General features: G+C 57.1%; 2 protein-coding genes across 7 annotated transcripts in view; one reads left to right on the top strand and one right to left on the bottom strand.

The window, feature by feature from the left end:
* Nucleotides 1–11,704, top strand: part of Smarcd3 (SWI/SNF related, matrix associated, actin dependent regulator of chromatin, subfamily d, member 3) — a 32,118-nt gene extending 20,414 nt beyond the window's left edge. For 2 of the 6 annotated variants that reach the window (XM_028879534.2, XM_028879535.2), the window contains 12 exons: nucleotides 5,498–5,709; nucleotides 7,521–7,563; nucleotides 8,202–8,324; nucleotides 8,442–8,600; nucleotides 8,803–8,898; nucleotides 9,021–9,122; nucleotides 9,246–9,407; nucleotides 10,278–10,375; nucleotides 10,515–10,650; nucleotides 10,924–11,046; nucleotides 11,155–11,256; nucleotides 11,481–11,704. In XM_028879534.2, coding sequence (XP_028735367.1) covers nucleotides 5,498–5,709; nucleotides 7,521–7,563; nucleotides 8,202–8,324; nucleotides 8,442–8,600; nucleotides 8,803–8,898; nucleotides 9,021–9,122; nucleotides 9,246–9,407; nucleotides 10,278–10,375; nucleotides 10,515–10,650; nucleotides 10,924–11,046; nucleotides 11,155–11,256; nucleotides 11,481–11,534 — 1,410 coding nt within the window. In that variant the 3' untranslated portion in view covers nucleotides 11,535–11,704. Of the gene's footprint in view, nucleotides 1–2,359; nucleotides 2,630–5,497; nucleotides 5,710–7,520; nucleotides 7,564–8,201; nucleotides 8,325–8,441; nucleotides 8,601–8,782; nucleotides 8,899–9,020; nucleotides 9,123–9,245; nucleotides 9,408–10,277; nucleotides 10,376–10,514; nucleotides 10,651–10,923; nucleotides 11,047–11,154; nucleotides 11,257–11,480 lie in introns of those variants that run through there. The other 4 variants (XM_028879532.2, XM_028879531.2, XM_028879533.1 and 1 more) reach the window with 4 other exon arrangements.
* A 103-nt stretch (nucleotides 11,705–11,807) lies between these two features.
* On the bottom strand, nucleotides 11,808–17,444 carry Chpf2 (chondroitin polymerizing factor 2). Its single transcript, XM_028879529.2, has 4 exons — nucleotides 15,843–17,444; nucleotides 14,854–15,418; nucleotides 14,059–14,241; nucleotides 11,808–13,233 (listed from the first exon to the last, which is right to left on the bottom strand). The coding sequence occupies exons 1-4, from the start codon at nucleotides 16,103–16,105 to the stop codon at nucleotides 11,932–11,934; spliced, it is 2,313 nt and encodes a 770-aa protein (XP_028735362.1). The 5' UTR covers nucleotides 16,106–17,444; the 3' UTR covers nucleotides 11,808–11,931.
* Nucleotides 17,445–18,084: the final 640 nt, after the last annotated feature.

The raw sequence follows: 18,084 nt of genomic DNA, 5'->3' as shown, positions 1-18,084 counted from the left end.
TATCTATGGACCTGACTGGTGCTCTCCATCTCCCTAGCACTGGTATCACTCAGCCCTTGGTGAAATCACCTCCCACAATCCTCCTTCACCACCAAGACCACCGCTGCAATCTCTCAGCTACCTCACAGATCTGGTACTCCCCACTTTGGTCTTCCCAGACCCCCAAAGCTGAGATGCCAGCCCACCTACTATCGTCTTCTCCCAAGAGGTAGCTCTAAAAGTCGAGGGCACCCAGCTTTTCCTAAAACTTAGAGGTGTCTACCCGACTCCTAGGGTTCCCAGTCCCTGCTAGAAGTAGAGCTAGGGGTAGCTGTGATGATTGAGACCTTCAGGTAAATGGCAGAGCACCAGCTGCATCCATTGGCCTGTTGCATTTTGCAGGTGTCCTCAGCTTTTGATGTTGTAGAGTCCCTGTCCCCAGGCCTGTGGGAGACATGGGCCCAAGGCCTGGTACTGCCCTCAGGGAGTCACAGCCTCCTTGGGATACCAAACCCCACACACCTGAAGCAAAGAGCATACGAGGCATTATTAGTCCAGCCCAGTTTATGGACAAAACAGATGCAACTGGACATTTGGAGAAGATCAAGACGTGTTCCCAGGAGTGAGGCCAGGGAAGACTCTTTGCAGGAACCAGGGTCTGACCTGGGCCTTAAAGGATGAGTGTGCTGGGACAGGTAGAGGGCAGGCATTACACAGTGGCAGAAGAGCCTCCGACGAGAGGATGCGTGGTGGGTTGGAGGTGAGCAGCTGGACCCAAGCAGATCATGGCTCCAACTATCAGCAGCCGCTTTTATAGCCCATGGCTGCTGGAGTCAGCCCACCCTGAAACCAGTGTCTCCCACAGCATCTGAACAAGATGTGCTCTCTAGTCTTTCACGGTGACAGTGGGCACCTGAAAGGACAATGACAGCTAGACATACTACCAGGAACTGCAGGAAAACTATACGGTGCTGGCTGAAAAGCCTCCTGGGAGAACATTCCCTCTGTTTCTTGTCCTGACCAATGGAGGCATTCTGAAGGGCCAAAGCTTAGGACCCCCTGGTGCAATGGTGGTCTGGAGGCCTCACACTTGAATGTGTTCCCACAAATTCCCTCAGGCACTGTCCCTCCCTCTTCTGTATTCTGACAGCTGCAGCCCTAGCAAGCCCATAAATGTGACCCTTGCTTGTCCCAAAGCCCGCGGGCTCCTCCTCCAGAAGGTGGGAAGAGGCGTGGCTTCTGGCGTGGGCGGGGCCTGGGCTCAGCCTGGGGATCTCACGAACGGCCCCTCCTGTCTGTTCTTCCCGCACACCGGGGTCGGCCCGTTCTCTCCACACGATCTCTTTTGGGGCTCCCTCATCTTCCCACTCCACACTCCTGCTTTCTCTTCGGTCCTGGGGCGGACCTCACCATCCCCAGCCTCCCTGGGTCTCCATGCCAAAGCCATCAAGCCCTGTTTGCCTCTCTCTTCCCCCCTTAAACCACCCAAGTACCCATCCTGGCCCGGCACCATTCCCCACATTCACGTTTCCTGTCCTCCTGAGCCCCATCCATGCCCCCTTTTCGGAAATACTTCCCCTGTTGCCCTCACTTTCTCACACAGAGACAAACAAAGACTCACAAGCCCAGAAATAGACTCCCACAGAGCTGAAAGACACAGGCCGTGTCCTGGCCCGCACGCACGCGCGCAGGCACGGCGGCTCTGGTGGAGGGAAGCACACAGACCCGGCGTTTGTCAGTGCACGCACATAAACATCCACACCCACAGCCACTGCGCCGTGCCACAAAAGGGTGCAGGCACACGTTGGGCGAGACAAGGGCACACACATCTGCGGACGCCCAGGAGCCAGGCTGGCCCGGCACACCCACCGCGGCGGCCGGCCCTGGGACAGGAGCAAGGCCTCCTCCGGGCTCGGGCTCCCCCCTAGATTCCTTCCAGCAAATGTTTCCCTACTTGGCTTGTCTGGTCCCTGGGGAAAGGGCCTCAGAAATGCGGCAGGAGCCACTTGGGGGAAGAAAGTTGGAACTGCCTGTTCTCTGCCTGGCCCTGTCGGCGAATTCCCTAACCGAGAAACTATTTGTGGCGAAGGCAGGGTGGCCGGCGAGCCCCCTGGTCACCTCCCCTGGTGTTCCCTCCCCGTGCCGCCACCGGTGGGCCTCCGGCGGCGGCCTGGGCGCCACGCCGCTGCCCATCTCCCAGCCTCCGGGCGGCTCGGCTCGTCTTGCCGCTTCTCTGCGCCGTTTGGACCACGCGGGGTGCACGGGCGGGCTGCTCTGTCCCCGCCGCGTCGCAGGCAGACCCCGGGCCGCCGGACTATTTCTGTCTTATCAGTGCAGGAATGCGGCAGCCGCGGCGGCGGCGGCGGCGGTGGCGGCGGCGGGCGGGCGGCGGCGGCGTGGGCCGTGGGCCGTCAGGGCAGCCCTGAAGGGGCCCCCTCCCCACTCCGCTCGAGTAGAAGTGTGAGAGAGCCCAGCAGGACTCAGAGGGGAGAGTTGGAGGAAAAAAAAGGCAGAAAAGGGAAAGAAAGAGGAAGAGAGAGAGAGAGTGAGAGGAGCCGCTGAGCCCACCCCGATGGCCGCGGACGAAGTTGCCGGAGGGGCGCGCAAAGCCACGAAAAGCAAACTTTTTGAGTTTCTGGTCCATGGGGTGGTGAGTGGGGGAAAGTTAGCGGGGGAGGGTGAGCGAGCTGGCTCGGGCTGAATGGAGGGATGATCGGGAGGGGCCGCCGGCGCGCTCCCGCTCTCCCACCCCTTTGGTTGGGGGGCGCACGGTCACGGCCCAACCCTGGGACCTTGCCGGCGCCCTGGCATCCGAACACGTCGCCAAGCGGTCGGCTGGGGATGGGCGCGCGCGGCGGCCGGGAAGGGAGGCGTCGGCTTGGGCTCTTGTCAGGGAAAAGGGGTGGGATGTGGACACCGTGCCCCCCAAGAGGTGGGTCCCCTCTGTGGCTGACATGTCGTCCGTTCTTTTGCTGGTGGGCCCAGGTGTTACCCCTGCCCTGGGGTGGGGGTGGGGTGGCGACTGGAGCACACAGCTGGGGTTGGGCTGCCTGTTGTCCCTGATCATCCACTGGGACAGTGTCACTCTGACTGGGTCTGAGGAAGTAGGAGCAGGTGACCCAGGAGGCACCTGAGAGCAAAAAGCTCTCTGACTGAGCGACCTCTGCATCCCAGCAGGAGGGTCCTGAGGACTTGGCCCTGCTCTTAGAGCTGAGAGAGGCCTACTTGAGAGATGGACCCCAAGTTAAAGAGGTCAGAGGATCCCTTGGCAGACTCAGCCCCCAGAACTTGATGACCTTAACCCCTCAAAGGTGTGAAGGGCTGAAGTTGGGGTTACCAGGCCTAGAGACCAAAGGGATAACACTATAGTGTCCTGCCACAGACATGTGAAGACACGTGAGGATCTGACAGTATCCAGGGACCTACGGAGGTGGATGGTTGAGTTGAATCAGGGGGAGAGCCTGGCTGTAAGGGGCTCCAAGCCTGGGGATATGTGATGGAGGGAAGACTCAGTCAGATTTACTATGGCCAAAATTGGTTGTGACTCCAGGAAGCACCTTCTCAGTGAGAGAGGCAAGGGCCCCCCAAATCTTGACCTCTTGTGATGGTGGTTCTGGCGGCAGAGCCCCTTAGAGGCCCCTTCCCCTCAGGGCCTCTCAGTAAACCAGACAGTCTCAGTGGCCTTGATGAGTAAGAGAGCAGCTGATAGGGAAGAGGGTCTCCCCGAGGCAGCCTGTCCTCTGGCCGCAGGGATCTCTGGGGTGCAATTCCCAAGGCAGTCCTGGGGGTTAGCGGAGTTACCAGTCCTAACCTGGCTGCTTGGGGGAGTTGCTTTAAAGAGTCCTAGCCAGCGAAGAGGAGGCTCTACATATGGATTTTGAACATGGCCAACTTGGAGGTTCAGTTCTCCAGTGATCAAGGGCGCCTTAATAGCAGCGGGGAATGGCTAGGCCTGGGCTTCCACCCTGGAGGTATTGGTGGTGTGAGTGACAGAGGCAGGTGGAATCCGGGAAGCAAATTCAGGGACTGGCTGGTGTCACTGCAGAAGAGATGGGCAGGGACAGCTGCTGGCCGAGGGTGGAGACCTCAGGAATGAGCAGGGCAGGGGTTGGGGGGTGGGGAGCTGGGGGGAGGAAGAGGCCTGGGAGTTAGGGTTGGGGCTTCTCGGTCCTGGGGTGAGATGAGGGGTGCTTTGTATTTGTTTATTATATATAGAGGCAGGGTTTCCTGGAGCCTAGGCTGGCCTCGAACTCACTCTATAGGGGAGGATGGTCTTGATCTTTCTGCCTCCACCTTGAGACTGGGATTACCATGGTGTGTACCACCATGTGCAGTGTATTTGATGCTGGGGATCAAACCCTGGCCTTCACATGTATTGGGCAAGCAGTGTACCAAGCTACATCCCTAGTCTGAGATGGGGGTGTTTAAATAATAGGGTCCGCATCCCCCCATCACCTCCCTGTTCTTCTGAACCAATCCCACCTCCTGATTAGTCCCTAAACCTCAACTCCCTTCCCAGGCCTGGACAAGTGGACTCCGAACACTCCACTTGCGTCTGTACCTCATCTGTTTTGATTGACTGCCCAGTTGGCTAGGGAAATACAAGCTGCCTCATTTCTTTGCAGTTTCTACCTTCCTGGGATGGGATGGGGAATGGGTTATCTCTCTGGTGTAGGCGGATAGGAGGCAGAAATGGATGCTAGCACAGATGTGGTTTCCTTCGATCACCCCTGCCCCCTGGCAGCTCCCTTCTAGTCCAGTTCCCCACTTGTCACTCAGAAAAAACTCAGACCCTCAGGTGCCCTTGCCAAGCCTCTTCTATCACCTTGGGGAGAAATGAAATTAAGGAAGCAGGCTAAGTCAAGAGACCTGGAGTTCCCTGAAGGAGTTGTTTGAGATCAAGGGTCCAAAACCGGGGACGCTGAAAGGGAGACGGGGGGGGGGGGGGGGGGAGGCTCAAGTACAAAGCCCCAGAAGTGGGGTGTGGAAATGAGGGAATGGTAAATGAGCGCAGGAGATCAGCCCCTCGCCTCAGCGGAGCAGCGGGGAGCAGGGCCCGTCAGGTGCTGCCTTTGCCGGGAGGAGCGGGGGTGACCTTGGCGAGGTCGCTTTTCTCTTTGAGCCCCAGTTGCCCCATCTGTCAGTTGGGGATGAAAAGACCTGCTCGGACTGGCTTGCAGAGGACCGTGCGGATGTGAACATCCTTTGAAAGGTTGAAAGGCGCCATTAGTATTCATTTTTGCAGTACCTTGCACAGCTCCGAGGCTCGGCTATGCCCTGGGCAATTGCCTGGCTTCAGTTAGCTTCCTGCTAGGAGACGGCGAGCCCCCTCCTCCAGAGCGCCGCAGATTCCCGCGCCCCCGCCCCTCCCACCAATCACTCCCACTCCTCGTTCAGCGCAGGGTTACCAGCCCCGGGTCTTGGAGAGGGGCGGGACGCAGCACGCTGGCTTGGGGGTCGGGACCGAATCTGACCTGCTGGCGCCGGTTTCTGCTTCACCTCCCGCCCCACCCCCCAGCGCCCCGGGATGCCGTCTGGAGCCCGAATGCCCCACCAGGGGGCGCCCATGGGCCCCCCGGGCTCCCCGTACATGGGCAGCCCCGCCGTGCGACCCGGCCTGGCCCCCGCGGGCATGGAGCCCGCCCGCAAGCGAGCAGCGCCCCCGCCCGGGCAGAGCCAGCCACAGGGCCAGGGCCAGCCTGTGCCCACCGCCCCCGCGCGGAGCCGCAGGTGAGTGGGGAGGGGGGGGTGGCGTGGAAGGGCGGGCAGGGGCGGGCAGGCAGAAGCCTCAGGGACCAGGTGGGTGAGTGATGGGTATGGGAAGCTGAGGAAGGATGCTAGCAGCGACCAAGTCATTCTGGCTTGGATACTCTCTGGGGAGGGCTTAGGGGGCACTGGTCTGGTTCTTTTGTGTGCCCACAGTGGAGACAGGCTGCGATAGTCAGCTGCTAGTGTCCCTTCTCTGCACGCACCCCTCGCTCTTCTGCTTGTCACCTGCTAAATCCTTTTTCCCGTCCTTTACCCCAAGTTCTGGGTGATGCTTCAGTCTTTGGGGAGAGGCAGGGCTGGCAATAGACTGAAGGCGAAGCTTTAGCTGTGTTTTCTAAAGTGTGGTCCTCCGGTACCTCCCGGCCAGTCCTGAATCCCAGGCTGCGTCAGAGTCCCTCTAGACCTCCACGGTCCCCATCCTGGCAGTGGGTGTGAAGAGGTGTTATAATCCCTCTGAGGGACCAGCTCTGCCCCCAGGCCACCACACCAGCTTATTTCCTTGTCTGAGAAGTTGGTGGCACTCCCATGGCCCCTGCTGACTGTTGGCAAGATCCCTGTGGGCATCAGTATTTAGCCAAACATACATGCTTCCTTTTGCACAACAGATGGATTTTTATACAAGGTGTAATATTAATTTTACCTCATTATTAAGTAGTTTTTACACATCAGGGAAAAACATTTATAGGCATTCCATGATAAATTCTTTTATAAAGTGAATGATTATCTTGTATAGCAAATAGCTCTTCGATTTGTTGTGTGTAAGTTAAGTTTTGTGTGGACAATTTATTTGAAATACTTTTATGAGAGGTTTGCCCAGCCTAAGAATGGGCTGGGTTTTTTATTTTTTATTATTATTATTAATTTTTTTTTTTTTTTTTTTTCTTTTTTTCCTTAATGAGTTGCTTGCCTGGCCATAGAATGGATTTCTGGATAGAGAGGGGGCAGTGAGTGGGACTGCCACATGGGGGCAGTGTAGAGCTATCCTCTAGGCTGTGTGCACTCTTGGCCAGCCAAGGGTTTTCTGGGTTGCTTTTAAAACTGAGAAGCATCCAGATTCTAGGGGCTATCTCCCATAGGCCCAGCCACTTTGGTTCCAGTGTTGAGTCACACCCACACAGAACACTCCTGCACATTTCCAGGGTCCCTGTGAATGTGGTGTGTCCCTTGGTTGGCAAATGGTCCAAGACCGCAAGCACCTCCTGCCCTTAAACAGTCCCTTCCAAGCCCAGAGCGGCGGGAGTGCCAAGTCCCACCAGCTTCACACCACGACGGCTCCAGGAGCCAGGTGGAAGAGCCATCTCTCCCCTTCTTGGAGCTCAGGCTCTCTTGGGCATGTGTCTCCTGCTTGGCAGGAGAAGAAGGTCTTCAGAAGCTGTCTTCTCTCCCCTGTCTTCCCCACCTCCCCGCTTTTTGCAGGCATCTTTTGCCAGCCTCTCCTCTTTCACTAGTTTCTCCTAAGTCTGAATTCCTCTGGCTCTGAGGATATATGTGGTGAGGTATAAGGGGTGTGTGTGTGTGTGTGTGTGTGTGTGTGTGTGTGTGTGTGTGTGTTGGGGGAGGAGGAGACCCAGGCCAGAGAAAGGATCAGTCATCCTGCTTTCCAAGAGAAGTACCAGCTCCACATCGCAGTTATAGCCCTCAGACGGGCAGACAAGCAGGCTGTGGGAACCCCAGCCAGGCGGGCGGAGATGTCGGGATAATTTAGCAGGTGGCCTCGTTACTCCCAGATCTGTCGCCATGGTAACCTGGTTTTTTCTTTTAAAAATGTACAGTGCCAAGAGGAGGAAGATGGCTGACAAAATCCTCCCTCAAAGGGTGAGTGCCTTTCACAGAAGCCCCCAGCCAGCCCCCACCCTCTTCTGCTCCGCCCTCCCCTCCTCCCTCAGGAGCAATGCTTTGGGCTCAGCGTCATAGTCACTTTCTCTTTTTGTTTTAAAAGCTCATTAAGAAGTGAGGCTCCCTCTGGGAGAGGGCAGGGTGGGACTGAGGGAAGGAGCTGGAGAGCCTTGGAGGGAGGAGGGCCAGAACACAGGGCCTGAGGCTGAGGGGGCTGAATGTCAGTGGTCCAAAGGCATAAAGGCACGGGACAAAGAAGGGAACAGAAGATGGCAGGAAGTCCTGGACATGGGAGAGGGCAGCAGGTGTACCTTCCAACTATCTTAGGGAGGTGACAGGATGAGGCACTTGCACCTGCTGGGCAGCCCATTGCTGTCTCCTTCCCTGGTGATGAGATGCATGGATTTTCCTGGAGGGAGAAGCAATCTTTATCCGCACACAATGAGGCTATATAATAGAGTCCCGGGCACAAGTCCTATCCACACTCAGAATTCCACACCCTGAAATCAATCAGACAGCTCCCCTACATGCCCTTTGTGTCCTGCGATCACAGAACGGGCACGCATTCCGCCCTGCAAGACTGACTGAGCCCTGCTTCCACTCTGCTCCCCCTCCAGATTCGGGAGCTGGTCCCTGAGTCCCAGGCGTACATGGACCTCCTAGCATTTGAGAGGAAACTGGATCAAACCATCATGCGGAAGCGGGTGGACATCCAGGAGGCCCTGAAGAGGCCCATGAAGGTGCCTTAGTGTGGGGGTAGGAAGAGGGCTCTGAGTGCCCTGTCCAGGAGGAGGAAGCAGGGTACCCCTGGGTAGGGGCACACAGCCCTGGTCCTGTGCTACACTTTATCTCTACAGCAAAAGCGAAAGCTGCGCCTTTATATCTCCAATACTTTTAACCCTGCGAAGCCCGATGCTGAAGACTCCGACGGCAGCATTGCCTCCTGGGAGCTGCGGGTGGAGGGGAAGCTCTTGGATGATGTACGTCCTGGCCCAGGTCTCTCCAGGTGTCCTGGGGTGGGTATGGGCTGAGTCAAGGACAGAACCAAATGTCTGCACTGGGAGTTGGGTAGTCAACCCTGGCAGGGGTGGGTGGGCCTGGGAACAGTCTGGGTACAGAGGATTGCCTCTGAGCATACCACTTGCCTGCTGCCAACTTGGCCCATTCTGTGTCCATGGTCCCTGTTCTGCACCCACAGTCCCTGTCCCTTTCCCACAGCCCAGTAAGCAGAAGCGGAAGTTCTCTTCCTTCTTCAAGAGTTTGGTCATTGAGTTGGACAAAGACCTTTATGGCCCCGACAACCACCTCGTTGAGGTAAGACAGATTGCTTCTGCCCTTCCGGCTGACCCAAGGCCCTGAAGAGGCTGCAGACCTGGACTGAGGACCATCCTAAAACCCTAGGGTCTGTGGGTGACCTAGCTCTTCCCCCTGGACAGTGGCACCGGACACCCACAACCCAGGAGACAGATGGGTTCCAAGTGAAGAGACCAGGGGACCTGAGTGTGCGCTGTACCCTGCTCCTTATGCTGGACTATCAGGTTGGTTTCATCCTTCACTCAAAGACCCCGATTTCCTTCCTATCCATCTTTCCCAGGAGCACACTGCCAAGGACCACAAGCCCCATGCCCTTTGATCTAACTGTCCTGGTAACCTTTTCCCAGCCTCCCCAGTTCAAACTGGACCCCCGATTAGCCCGGCTGCTGGGGTTACATACACAGAGCCGCTCAGCCATTGTCCAGGCGCTATGGCAGTACGTGAAGACCAACCGGCTGCAGGATTCCCATGACAAGGAGTACATCAATGGAGACAAGTATTTCCAGCAGGTAATGGGTGTCCTAGGCCCCAGGATCTGGGGAGCAGGCATAGTGACCTAGCAGCAGCACCCCTCAAAGGTAGCCAGCTCTCTTGCTGAATTCCTGAATACCTGGAACTGTCAGGGTCGTGGCCTTGGAGCTCGTCCAGGCTCTTCCACGGTCTATTTAGCTGTTCCCCAAGGGAAGCATATCTGGGACCCTCTTGGTGGGAGACAGCACCCTGTAATATAATCTTCTTGGTACTTGGAGTTGGGATCCCTGGGGTCCCAGTCCTGGATCTAGACTTGGGGTACCTTACTTTGCTATTCTCTCTGCCTCTGGTTCTGTCTTTGATGTGGGGGTGGAGAAAACTGTGCCATCACGTGTATCTGGCAGCTAAGGAAAACCAGATTGTTACAAAAATGATCTGGCAAAATTCTGCCACAGTAGAGTGTTACTATTAATGTATTTTAAAATAAACACAGCAGATAAACCCGAGTAGAAATAGTAGTTGGAATTTATTGACCACTTACCATATACCATTCCAAACACTTATTTTGTATTCTAATTCATCTAATCTCCGTGACAACCCATGAGATGGGGATTGTTAATATCTCCATTCTAGAGATGAAGGCACGGAGAGCCAAGGTAGTAAGTAGCTTGTTCACGGGATGTGGCAGAAGGACTAACGGCCAAACAGGCACACTTAGGGCCCCACACCGGCCTCCCTATTAGCCATGCCTGTTTCTCCACCTTCAGCCCGGATCATTGCTCTGAGCACCCAGTAATCTGACTTGCTGTCAGCTTCTTGTGGTCTTTTCAGAATGGAAGGATCCGAATTAGTTACCGTCTCTTTACCCCCACGCCCCAAATGACCCCCTCTCAACAATCCTGCCTCAGATCTTTGACTGTCCTCGCCTGAAGTTCTCCGAGATCCCCCAGCGCCTCACAGCCCTGCTGCTGCCCCCTGATCCGATTGTTATCAACCATGTCATCAGGTGAGGTGGCCTGCCTTCTTCCACAGACCGGGGACAGCCCTCCCTGCCTTCTCCACCCCGCTCCTGTGCCCACCCCTGCCCTATCCCTGGCCTTCTGTGGGGTGTACCATGGACATCAAAGGCTGGGCTTCTCTGGCAGCGTGGACCCATCAGACCAGAAGAAGACAGCATGCTATGACATTGATGTGGAGGTAGAGGAGCCACTGAAGGGGCAGATGAGCAGCTTTCTCCTGTCCACGGCCAACCAGCAGGAGATCAGTGCTCTGGACAGTAAGGTGCGGCCTGAGCCCAGAGCTAGAGTGGGACATTAACCAAGAGAAAGGACAAAACACTCAGACCCCAGCATGGACCTAGGCCGTGAGGAACACACAGACAGCCCTTCCCTGCTGTGAGAAGCTGACTCCTCCAAGTTCAGCGCTGCCCGCCCCCTCCCCTCACTGCTCTGCGGAGCTGCCCTTCACCAGCAGCGAGGCCCCCCCAGCCTTCTTCCTCTTGCATTCCTCTCCCACATCACAGTCGGGCGGAAACCATTGTCTTTCTACCTGTAGATCCACGAGACGATCGAGTCCATAAACCAGCTCAAGATCCAGAGGGACTTCATGCTAAGCTTCTCCAGAGACCCCAAAGGCTACGTCCAAGACCTGCTCCGCTCTCAGAGCCGAGACCTCAAGGTGAAGAGAGGGCTGAGGGCGTTGACACCGAGACAAGGGGAAGATGGGCATGCAGTCCGGGCAGGTGAGGGACTGGGGAACTCACGACAGACCCGCGCCCCCTCCCAGGTGATGACGGACGTGGCTGGTAACCCTGAAGAGGAACGCCGGGCAGAGTTCTACCACCAGCCCTGGTCCCAGGAAGCCGTCAGCCGCTACTTCTACTGTAAGGTAATGGAGGCTCCCCTCTCCTCCAATGCTAGTGAACCCTTGCTCCTCACCTGCTAATGGTCTTTGCTGCTGCCTATGCTTGACCCCTGTCCACCACCCTACATCCCCATGCAGTAGTCTCCTGGCTCCCAGACTCTTCCAGGGAAGGGGTGCCAAGAAGGGGTCCCCCCTGGTCACTCACCAGGATCACTGTAACCCTGCCCCTGCTCACACTTCCTCTAAAGATCCAGCAGCGCAGGCAGGAGCTGGAGCAATCTCTGGTCGTGCGCAACACCTAGGAGCCCGTGAACAAACGCCACTGTGGACCAGGCAGCCACGCTGTCCAGCACAGGCCCTGGACTCTGGCCTCCCTCCCCTGCTGCTGTGGGGTTGGGGGGGGGGGGGAGTGGGGAGGACTGGATTAAAGGTCACTCATCAGACAGCAGTCTTGTGGTCATTGGGGACTGGGAAGGGAGGGAGGGAAAGAGGGGAAGGCAGTGGAATCCTGCAGACAAACTCTCCACAATCCTCCCATAGATTCTCCTCGCCCCTCTCCCTAGACCTAAAAACAGTTTGGCAGAAGATACTTTTTAATAACATTTTCTTAGTTTTTAAAAAAATACAGTGACAAGCCCTCCATCTGTCCATCACCTTGCCTTGCCCTTCCTGGGGCTATGGCAGACACCGGTAGGGAAGCTAAGTGCTGTTGGCCTGCTCCTGTTCAAACAGAGCCATGGCCAGCTGGGTCCGGCCTCCCAGCCCCTCCAGGTTGCTGAGGCGACAGCGGTGGTACAGTTCCTCACTGAGCCTGGGGCTGCAGTCCCGCAGAGAGAACTTCTGCACCAGCCCTGGCTCTACGGCTCGAAAGAGGTGGAGCCCTGAGAACCGGAGGAAAACATCCATCACCTCCAGCCCCTCCAGGGCTTCCTCCTCTTCCTGGCCTGCCAGTTCGCCAGCCAGCCGGGCCCGGGCGGCCAGGTAGTCAGCATTGTAGAAGCAGCCCTCTGCCGATGCCTGCCGGTCAAATCTGCCCCCGACGGGAGCCCCCCGAGAAGGGTCCACACCAGGGGATGGGGGATCGGGGCCAGCCCCGGGGCCCCCTTGGGGGGATCTCTGTGGTGACAGGACAGGGTTGAACTCTTGAAAGTGGACCGGGAAGAAGGCCTGCCAGCCAGAGATGGCATTCATACGGCAGCGGTTAAGGACTTCCGACCCAGGTCTTGTCCACACGGTGGTAAGGAAGAACAGTGTGTCCACGGGGTGTTTTTTGGAGATGACATCCATCAGCCGCACCTGGGAAGGGGCCTCTGCTCGCACAGCAAGCCAGGCCAGCCTCGCCCCAGGGTACCGTCGTTCTAACTCAGCTGCTGCCGCCTTCACCCCAAGAAAAGGGTCGGGGCCCCCGCGGCCTTCCCGGGGTCCATATACCAACAACAGGGTGAGCAACGCATGTTCTCGGGGCTCCAGAACACTGGCAGCAAAGGCCTCGAGAAAAGCCAGGGCAGCCGGAGCCTCGGCCACCAGGAGCGGCAGCACCAGCTGCACCCGGGTAGCCTCGGTGACATAGGGCATAGGCAGGATCTCCACCCTGCTCAGCGGCCGCAGTAGGCTGACTCTGCGGGCCAGGGAGCGTCGGTGCCCTCGCTGAGTTACGGCTTCGAGAAGCAAATCGAGGGTGTACTCCATGCCCCTGGCGGGGTCAAAGCGCCGGTAACCATTGAGCAGTCGCTGCTTCTGGAAGCGCAGGCGGGGCTGATAGCGCCGATTGAGCTGCTCCAGAGCAGTGTCCACAGCGTCGCCTACGTCGGCTCTGCTGGCCCCCTGCAGCGGGCATTTGGGAGCGCCGTCTGGACAAGCGAAGGTGTGCTGCTCTGTGAAGTAGTCCCAGCCCAGCACCTCGAAGCGGGAGTGTGGCGTGAACGGGGCTGGCAGCCCGACCGGCCAGCTCAGCCCTGCCTCGCCCTCGGGGGTCAGCACTGTCAGGTTCCGGATCTGAGCCTACGGTAGAGGAGATGCACCCAACATTAGTGCTGCTTTTCTTTTCTTTTCTTTCTTTTCTTTTCTTTTTTTTTTTTTTTTTTTTTGGTTTTTCAAGACAGGGTTTCTCTGTGTAGCTTTGCGCCTTTCCTGGAACTCTCTTTGGAGACCAGGCTGGCCTCAGACTCACAGAGATCCGCCTGGCTCTGCCTCCCAAGTGCTGGGATTAAAGGCGTGCACCACCACTGCCTGGCTAGTGCTGCTTTTAAGATCCCACCCGGCTCCAGGTGCCCAGGCAGCAGAGTCCCGGCTGACCACCTAGTCCCTTGCCCAGAACAGTCTTCATCTAACGTGCAGAAGGGGGATGGGTAATACCCCCTACACAGCTGCTGCCAGGACTGTGCTTTGCAGAGGAAGGAGATCTCAACACACTTCCACTCTCATGCCCACGGGACTCACATACATCCTCGTCATGATCAGACCTTTGTTTCTATCTCTACCCCACCTCTGGAGACCCTCACACCACAGAATCCCCCTCTTCTACCTTTTGGACCTTTTAGGACAATTCTAGAAGCTTGGGACTTCGTGGGTTGCTGTCTCAGAGGAAAGCACTACTGTAGAGGCGTTTAAGTGAGCTCTTGGGAGTTTACCTACGCATTTGGTGGGAGTCAGCCCAGAGCCTACTTTACAATGTCCTGGACCCTAGGGTCCCTTGCCCTGTGGTTGTTTTAAATTTAGGAAGTTAGCCTCTTTCTACCCCACTAGCCCAGCCCCCCAACTCCCCCGCCAGCCCGGCTCCTCAGGCTCCCTGTGCACTCCCAGCCACGGCCCTCAGGCACAGCTCACCTGCAGTTGCTCTATCTCAATGTAAGCCCGCTCCAACTCCAGAGCACTGAAGCGTTTGTGGAGCCGGTACATGAGGGTACCCTCGGAGACCGGGTGAACGGCGAAGGCACTCAGGAAAGCAGGGCTCCCTTCCTTCTCGGGGTCCCTATTCTTGGCCAGTTCGAAGGAGCGATACTGTTGCCCCTAGAGGGACCAATCAGACAATCAATGCTGCACATAGAAGCTGTTACACCCACAGCCCCCACGGCCCTCCTTAGCATTCACACCTATCACTGCTGCTACTTTGGAATGACAGAAATGCAAGGCTCCCCAGCCTCCATTCCTAGTTCCAATGCCCACATTTTGGAAATGAGAAAGCAAACGGACAACCACGTCCTCTTCCCCCAAGAACCCCACTGCTCAATGAGAATACAGTCAGAGAAGAACCTCCCAGAGGGCCTGCTGCTGGGATGCTCCACCTTCTCTAGGGCAGTAGAGGGACCTCTGGGCTTTCCACTTTGGGGATGGCCAACTCTAGAACATTTTCACATTGTCCTGAACTGTGATGCGCACCGGATGTGGAAAACGGGGGTGGGGGTGGGCCTGGTGAGTTTAGGCACCTTTCTGGCTTTAGGGGTCCCTAAGGATACGCACTTTTGATGGCCCCAGTGCTGTAAGGTGAGCAAGGGAGAGCTGAAGGGGCAGGCTGGCGTCTGGGAAGGACAAGAGGATGGTCTCGAGAATTCAGTTTGGACAGCAATCATTCAGTCACTGCCAACCTTTGGGGGACGGGGACTGCCTTGAAGGGGCTGTCACCTGGTGCTGTGAGACACAGCCGATGCCCAGGGTGTCGATGAGGCAGCGGCCAAGCCATTCATCGGGCCGGGCACTGAGAATGTCTCCCCTGCAGCCATCCAGATGTGGCCGCAAGCGCAACAGGAGACTCCGTGACAGCAGGTAGCCAAAGCCCCCATGGCAGTACCGGGCCTGCTCGCCTGCACCAATGAATTCCTCGGCACGGCCAAAGTACAGGTCTTGGTTGATGCTAAGGTGGCCAGCCAGAGCTGCCAATCGGGGGGCCTGCACATATGTGTCATCCTGCATGATGAAGAACCAGTCATAGTCGGCCCCAAAGTGTGTGTGGAGGTGGCGCAGGGTCTCTGACATGAGCCAGGCAGGCCGCTCGTCTCCGTGAGACACCACCTGCATCCCTGCCGGAGCCCGGGCCCCTCGCTGCCCGGTGTAGTAGAGTAACCGAGGGAAGTGATGTGCCACTGTACGGTTAACAGCGACGGCCAGGGTGGACAGTGTGGCGCGGGAAGTCAGGACAGCGACCAGCAAGCGCTCACGAGAGCCCAGCTCTGTCTGAATATAGCGAGTCCTGTGGAGAGATCAGAGGAGAAGGGGTCACCTCCTGAGCCACTAAGGGAGCATCACCAGCTTGCCCAGAACATATATCCCTAGGAATGAAAGAGCTGGGGCTGAGAAAGGCAAGAGAACTCTCTCATCGCTACTGAGCAGCTACTGTGTGAGTGTCCACCAAGCAGGTGATGCTGGACTAGTGGGGGGGGGCAGGGTCTGCTCAGGTCTATTCAGGGGTTGGTGGAAGCACAGCTCTGCTCAAGGACAGTGGACATTAACACCAATGGGTGAGGCTCTCAGATCTGGGGGGGGGATGAACTAGGAGCAAACCAAAACAAGGGCTTCTGGGAAAGCACCACTGAGCAGCAATGCAAACCCAGCAGCAAACAGCTCTGGAACCAGCGCCAGTGCTGGGGGGGGTGGTATGCACACATCACCCTCACCTGAGCACCTTCTTGTAGGGCTTGTTAGGATCCCTGTAGTAGGGGACGATCCTGGGTTTGAAGTCTTCATCGCTGTGGTCCAGCCCAGTTTTTGAGTCTGGATTCTGTGGCCCTCCTGGCTTCCCCACAGCCTCCACACAGGGATCTTCTCCCTCACCCTGGATCCAGGAAACCCGCAGAAGGCTCAGGCTGCATCCCAGAGACAGCCCCAAGATGAGGGGGAGTGCTGGCCGCAGCAGAGCCAACAGGGAGCTCAGTCGCATGGTGGCAGGCCCTGACGTGGGGGTGCCCCGGGGCACGGTCTCAAGGATCAATAGGTTGATGGGCACCAGGCCAGCAACAGCCCCACAGTTTTAACCAGGGAACCTGAGGTCAATGAGGTCAGCAACACAGAGAGGAGCAAAGTGTGCTGGCTTCCAGGCCCAGCATCCCCCACAGAGTCTCCCCAACTCCCTACGCCTGGTCTTCAGTGGCCATGGTGCTGATACACCCCTCAACAAAATACTAATGTCTATGTGAACCGTGCCACTCACTGCTGGGATTGCGGTCTGTAGTCCAGTAGAAAGAGGAAAGGAAGTGCGATACTGCCAAACCGAACCCCAAAAGGGGTTACATCCATCTGAAGCATGGGCCTAATTCAAAAGTCAGAAGCACCTGATGAAGCTGGGGTTAGGGAAAAGCGCATGCACCATCCAAACAACAGCCCAACCAAAGGGCCCCACCTCAGCCACCCTGTCCTGTCCTGTAGGTATCACGGCCCACCATGTCTGCTCAGGCCCAAGAAGGGACTCTTGACTACTGCTGCAGGCTAGCCCTAGAGGAAGGGGTCAGAGCCTGCTTCCACCCTGGGCCTGAGGGTCATAGAAGCCCACAGGTTCTAGTAACCCCCTCCTTGTCACATACGATCATTAGCCATGCACGGTGCACACCCATCTGCCCACCTAAATGAGGTGGACAGCCACAGTGACTCAGCACAGCTGGCCTCTCAGAGGAGCGCAATGGCTGACGGAGCCATTTTGCAGGCCAGCCCACTCAGCCCACTGCTGTCCACCTTCCTAAGAGCAACAAGACACAAATTATAGGCACTCCTGATGTAACTACGTTACAAAAATAAAGCAACCCGGGAGAACAGCAGCGGTCCGAGAAACACTGGGGTCTGGGAAGGCCAGCAGGGGCTCACCACCTTCCAACAGGACCCGCGCCTGCGCCAGCCAGTGCCCTACTAGGTCCCTTGGCAACCACAGCCCTGTGCCAGCCCGCGGAAGAAGACCCAAAGCGTATCCTAGCCGGTCGTCTGGAGTCAGAAATGAATCGCCTACGTCTCGCGACTGCAGAGGAGGCCCGGCGTCCAGCTGGTTTGCTCTGGGAGCCCCGGCGGCGGAAGGAGGTCTGGGCGGAGAGCAGGACCAAGCGGGTGCTCAGGCCGATCAGGCCGTCAGGGACACCCGATCCCCACGGCGAGCCGGGGCGGAGATGGGGCCGCCTCGCGGGTGACGAGACCAAGAGCCCACCCCGTTGCGGGCCGAGGAGCTCAGCTCTGCAGTCGCTGCCACCTCACAGCCTAGCCTTCCCTGGGCTTCCTCTTCCGCTGCCTGTCAGTCACCCGTCTCTATGGTGACCACATCCGGGCCCCTCGCTCCCGCCTCGTGCTCTCTATGGTTGCTGCTGCACCGCTCGTTTGGGAGGCTGTGGCTCCTAACACCAAGGCGGCTGAATCCCGACTGGACCAGAGATGATCCCTCACTTCAGCTCAACCCTGATCGCTTTAAAGAAAGATGCCTCAGACTCACGCTGTAGCTCTAAGGTGGTGAGAATTGCTGGAGACAGGCCGTAGACACTAACACAAATACGGTGAGTCTCAAGGCAGAAAAGTACGGACTTAAGAACCAGTCAGATGTCTCACCGCGTGAAGGTGCTTGCCACCAGGACTGACGACCTGAGTTCCATGCCTGCTCAAAGAAGAGAACGGACTCTATCAAGCTGTCCTCTGACATCCACACGATTGTGACTTGTTGCGCGCGCACACACACGCGTGCGTGTGTGTTTACACCCACACAAACACAAATTTATTTATTTTAAAAATTTATTTATTTATTTTTTCAAGGTGTGAAAAGATTTATTTGGCTTGCAACTCTATGTTAGAGGCTGTTGCTGAGAAGTCAACGAAGCCACTCAGGAAGCTATTTACACCACATCTACAGTCAAGAGCAAAACAGAACAAATGGGCCCTTACTTTGTTGCT

This window comes from Peromyscus leucopus, chromosome 3, assembly GCF_004664715.2.
Source record: "Peromyscus leucopus breed LL Stock chromosome 3, UCI_PerLeu_2.1, whole genome shotgun sequence".
NCBI classification, from domain to species: domain Eukaryota; kingdom Metazoa; phylum Chordata; class Mammalia; order Rodentia; family Cricetidae; genus Peromyscus; species Peromyscus leucopus.
Note: the sequence above shows the minus strand (reverse complement) of the source record. Positions and strands in the feature narration are given on the sequence as shown.

Excerpts from the sequence above, each read along its gene's own strand:
- Chpf2 (XM_028879529.2), bottom strand. The coding sequence starts at position 16,105 with ATGCGACTGAGCTCCCTGTTGGCTCTGCTGCGGCCAGCACTCCCCCTC. Across the intron at positions 14,242-14,853 it reads GCTGTGTCTCACAGCACCAG|GGGCAACAGTATCGCTCCTT; the intron begins GTGACAGCCCCT and ends TGGTCCCTCTAG. Across the intron at positions 13,234-14,058 it reads TTGAGATAGAGCAACTGCAG|GCTCAGATCCGGAACCTGAC; the intron begins GTGAGCTGTGCC and ends CCTCTACCGTAG.